General features: G+C 35.8%; 1 protein-coding gene across 1 annotated transcript in view; it reads left to right on the top strand.

Moving 5' to 3' along the window:
• The first annotated feature begins 2168 nt into the window (after positions 1-2168).
• LOC135116083 (uncharacterized) overlaps positions 2169-5000 on the top strand; it is a 5175-nt gene continuing 2343 nt past the window's right edge. The window contains exons 1-4 of the mRNA XM_064033293.1: positions 2169-2391; positions 2743-2858; positions 3177-3296; positions 4721-4953. Coding sequence (XP_063889363.1) covers positions 2310-2391; positions 2743-2858; positions 3177-3296; positions 4721-4953 — 551 coding nt within the window. The 5' untranslated portion in view covers positions 2169-2309. The remainder of the gene's footprint in view (positions 2392-2742; positions 2859-3176; positions 3297-4720; positions 4954-5000) is intronic.

Raw genomic sequence — 5000 nt, 5'->3', positions numbered from 1 at the left:
TTCATGCTAACTGCTGTTATGATTTTGCTAACTGCATGCCCTCCCTCCTCATGCGGCCTCGCTGCACAAAACTGTCTTCTTTCTCTCACCCCTGTTCTGTCCACCTCTCTTATGCAAGAGTTAATCAGTATTCTCAATCATTCATCCATTTCTCTGGTAAACTCTGGAACTCCCTGCTTGCTACTGTATTGCCACCTTGCTATGACTTGAATTCCTTGAAAAGGGAGGTTTCAAGACACTTATCCTTTAATTTTTTTTACTACCGCTCTGGACCCTACTGGAAGACCAGCATCTTAGTGAGCTTTTTTTTTTTTTTTTATTGGATTTTTGTTATCTTTAGCCCGTGTTCCTCAAATATATATATATATATATATATATATATATATATATATATATATATATATATATATATATATATATATATATATATATATATATATATATATACAGTTGGGAGAGGGTTTGAGACGAGCTTTAAGTAAAGTGGCTAAGAGTATGTTATGGAGAGTCATAGTTTTTTGGATGAACGAACCCACGTGAATTATGAAAAATCTTGTCTTCCCTCGAAATTTAGCCTTGGCTGCATCCTTCTCCTGCTTCAGTGTTTCCATGACGCTCGAACGCTAGGAATGACACTTGTAGAAGCGGTGAAGACCCTTGACATGACATGACGGCTGTACCCGACAAAAATTATTCAGGTCTTGGCAATCATCCTGTCATAACTGGTAACATGTCGATTGCCTCTCGTGTCCAATTTACATGCCCTTCCTATTAAATTCTCAATGTTACAACGATGCTCCAAATACAAATATGATCTTTTAAATGCATGTCCCTTATTCCGAACTTTGAGCTCTCTAATTTCATTTAAAACTCTTTCAACGTATCTTCAAGTTCCTGTGTCCAAAGTCCATTACCTTTTCTCATAGTTTTACGCCCCTTCCCTCCTAGCCTTTAGCACTTCGTAAATTCTTAACTCCCACCTATCTGTATCTAATCTGCCTGTACCTAATTCAATCCTCCATCGTCTTACCACTCTCTCTCTCTCTCTCTCTCTCTCTCTCTCTCTCTCTCTCTCTCTCTCTCTCTCTCTCTCTCTCTGAGTCACACATACTCAGAGAGAGAGAGAGAGAGAGAGAGAGAGAGAGAGAGAGAGAGAGAGAGAGAGAGAGAGAGAGAGAGAGAGAGAGAGAGAGAGAGAGATTGCAACAGCTGAAAACACATTCCATATGTTACCCACCACATGAGTAATATGCAGCATCACAAAGTTTTCACAAGGCTGGGTCCACCCACAACATTCAACGCCTCTTCGAAGAGCCAATCCCGAAGCGACGTGGTCCACGCAGGAGTAGTGGTGCTTCTCTAGCACTAATCCACTGTGGTTAATACTGGTGCAACAGTGCTCTGCCAGCCATTCGCCTCCTGAGCTAGGCGGCTTCAGCACAACTTACAGTAGTAATCACTGTTGTGTACTGGGTGCGATTTCTTCTCGAAACTATCATTACAGTAAAATCAAGCGGGATAATCTTGAAAATAATTATATACTTTTACTCGTATAAATGAAATATATTGAATTACAACACTTTTCACCTGTGTTTAATCTGTGACTTATTAGGAAGATTTTTGTGGAGTTGATTTTACTATTGAAGACTTATAATTACTTTGTGTGAACGCAAGTGAAATTCATGGACAGTCCAAATATTTTGCTGCAGCCAGAGTTGATAATTTAATTGATTTATTTGTTTATCTCTTCATTTGTTGATATATGCAAACAGTAACTCCCAAGCAATAAATCAACAACCCTACAGGACGTGACCGGCAAAAGCTAGATCTTGAACTTTCTGGGCAGTGTCTCTTAAAATTGGTCTTGATCTTTCAGAATATGTTTATATTCTGCCTACTCTACTGAAAGTCGTTAGAACCTGTTAAAAGTACTTAACATAAGACTCCTGATGTTTAAAGATATGGACCTATGTCCATATATAAGTACGTTACTTGAAACATGATGTTAATTGAAGCATCAAGGAAATCTAGATGTGCTGACAAACTGCGTGGTTGTACCATAAGAAGTCTACCATTCACTAAGGAAGACTTGATCATGCTCGTATCTTTGTAGGTTATGTACGAACAATTGCCTCACAAGGGTTGAATACACCGAAAAGCTACGTATGAAGCCTTCTCGTTTATTTACAAAAACTAGTTAATTCATGGCTACCTGCATACACATAAAAAGCATAACATGAATAAATCATATCGCTGTAGGTTTTACGTATATATTTGTATACTGACTGTATCGGCAAACTAGCTGAGGTATGGCAGTGCAGAAATCTTTCGCCGTGGCGGCAATATTGTTTGTCTGTCTTCAGCCTGCGACAACCAAACTTCCAGTCTTTGGTGAGTAGTCCTTGGTATGGTGATCATAGGGGATAAACACATATTTTTTTTTTTTTAGTACTGAGAAGTGATTGCAATATTATCATACCTCACTATTGAAGGCCCTTAGCAATTACAACTGCTGCTTTTACCTATTGTCTCATTGTCTTCACATAGTACACACACACACACACACACACACACACACACACACACACACACGTGTGTGTGTGTGTGTGTGTGTGTGTGTGTGTGTGTGTGTGTGTGTATATATATATATATATATATATATATATATATATATATATATATATATATATATATATATATATATATATATATATATATATATATATATATATATATCGACAGGGAGGGTTGATGAAGGCTGGGTAAAGGAAGCGCTTGATGTAGTGTTGGCGGAGGCGTCAGCGTCTCACTGTTCCTTAATTTTCATCATGGACAAGACATCGTCCTATTTTTATGAGGTACATGTATTTTAAAAGAGTTATTCATGTACGTATCGATCTATCTATCTACACACACACACACACACACACACACACACACACACACACACACACACACACATATATATATATATATATATATATATATATATATATATATATATATATATATATATATATATATATATATATATATATATATATATATATATATATATATATATATATATATATATATATATATATATATATATATCGGCGACTATATTTGATATTTATTTAAAAACATGCATGCATATATTGAATGGAATGTAGACCACATTAACCAATCATCAGGCTTTGATGATCCGTGTGCCCGCAACGAAGACTGGTGGGGATGTTGTCCTCGATGTGGGAGACGATGGAAGCGTTGGTGTCAATCTCACCATGACTCAAGTAGTGGCTCAGGCTCGTAAGGTGAGTTTTCTAGTCCTATTGCATAATATCATTATTATAAACACGACACACTCATACACACATCATCCATACTCAACATAGCTCTGTCAACCTCTTTACAGTATTACTGACATTTCATTTCCTCTTCTTTTTCTCCGTCTTTTTATCTTATTTATCTATTTATTTATTTTTATTTTCGTTTAGGTCTTTTTTTTTCTTCGTCTTTTCGTATACATCTTCCATGAAATAATTATCTGTAAGCTTAATATCAAGAATGACAACATGTATAAGGGTTACTGAAGAATTCCTTAATAATTTTGCATGTTCCTTCTTCAGTCCTGAGGATACATACAATATGACAACTATGGAAAAATACTAGGTGCTAAATGCATTTAATTTTCATTGATTTGCGCGATTCCGCTAACTCACTAATCATCAAGTAGATTTTTGTGCAACTATGGGACATAATACCTGGAGAGATAATTATTTATGGTATGATATGATAAATATTCCTTACACCTGTAGTCACCCGAAACTTGTAAACTTGATTAAACTTATCTTTTTCATGTGGCATCCAAAATAAAGAGACCTTTGCGACACCATGCTAAATTTACTCCATTAATGTCAAAACTATAACTGCATCCTGTCTTTGTGATTTCTATTACCTCCAAACCTTGAAACTACTAACATATATATTACAGTTTCTATATTTCAAAGCTCTCGTGTGCATCATCATCATAAAGATTCTGAATCCTCTCCCTACTCATAATCTTTCTAATCGGTACGGATTCTGTAATAGACGGTCTACTGAACGTTTTTTTTTTGTCTTTCCATACGTAATCTTGGCCATCTTCTCTAAGGGAATTCGGTGAAATTTGTGATATTTGGACATATCAATAGTGAATTGTTCATGTTGACAAGTAGTTGGGTTACTAAACATTCAAATTAAATTACTTTCAAGACTTAGATATTGTAATAACTGAGCGTTTATAGTCAACATTTCACTGAAACACAACTCTTCATTTGCATGGTCTCTTAAGATGATAAACACTTAAGTGATGTATTACACACCACCGTCTACTTCTATTGTACTTGTTATGTGGCTTGGTATAATTTGTGCATAATAGATACTTCTGCATTATTTCATGAAATTTTGATAGTTCTGTTGGCAATCTGTCATTTTCGATATATGTTTCTGTATTATGTATAAAGATAATAAGGAATATATTCAGATGGAAGAGGTAGTTGATATAGCTAATCTAGCTAATGAAACATTTTTATATTGTATTCCATTTTCAGAAACATTCCGATCTCATAGAATGAAAGTCTTACCCAAACATTTTTGTAGTGTATGATGAAAGATGAATAAATTAAGTAATACATTGGAATAGTCTTTTTCTGTTTATTATCTGTTAAGATTGTCGAATTGGTCACGTAACCGCCAGATGCGGCTGATGTCCTGGTGTACATCGGTGGTTGTGTTCAGCGACAACCCGACCTTCCTGTCCGTTTTCGCGGAGATGGCTGATAATGGTCGGCTGATGGTGTGGGAAACAAAACTCTTAGTTATCACCAGGCTTCCTTTGTCGAACCTTCAGAACCTGTTGCAGAATTACTGGACCTTCTCCATGATGAACACAATGTTCCTTAAACTCAACACATCATCGGGAAAAAAACAGTAAGTATCAAATTTGATACATAGTAGGATTAATTGAAGATAACTAG

Source organism: Scylla paramamosain, chromosome 30, assembly GCF_035594125.1.
Source record: "Scylla paramamosain isolate STU-SP2022 chromosome 30, ASM3559412v1, whole genome shotgun sequence".
Taxonomy (NCBI): Eukaryota; Metazoa; Arthropoda; class Malacostraca; order Decapoda; family Portunidae; genus Scylla; species Scylla paramamosain.
The sequence above is the reverse complement of the archived record's forward strand: the minus strand, read 5'-3'. Positions and strand labels throughout refer to the sequence as shown.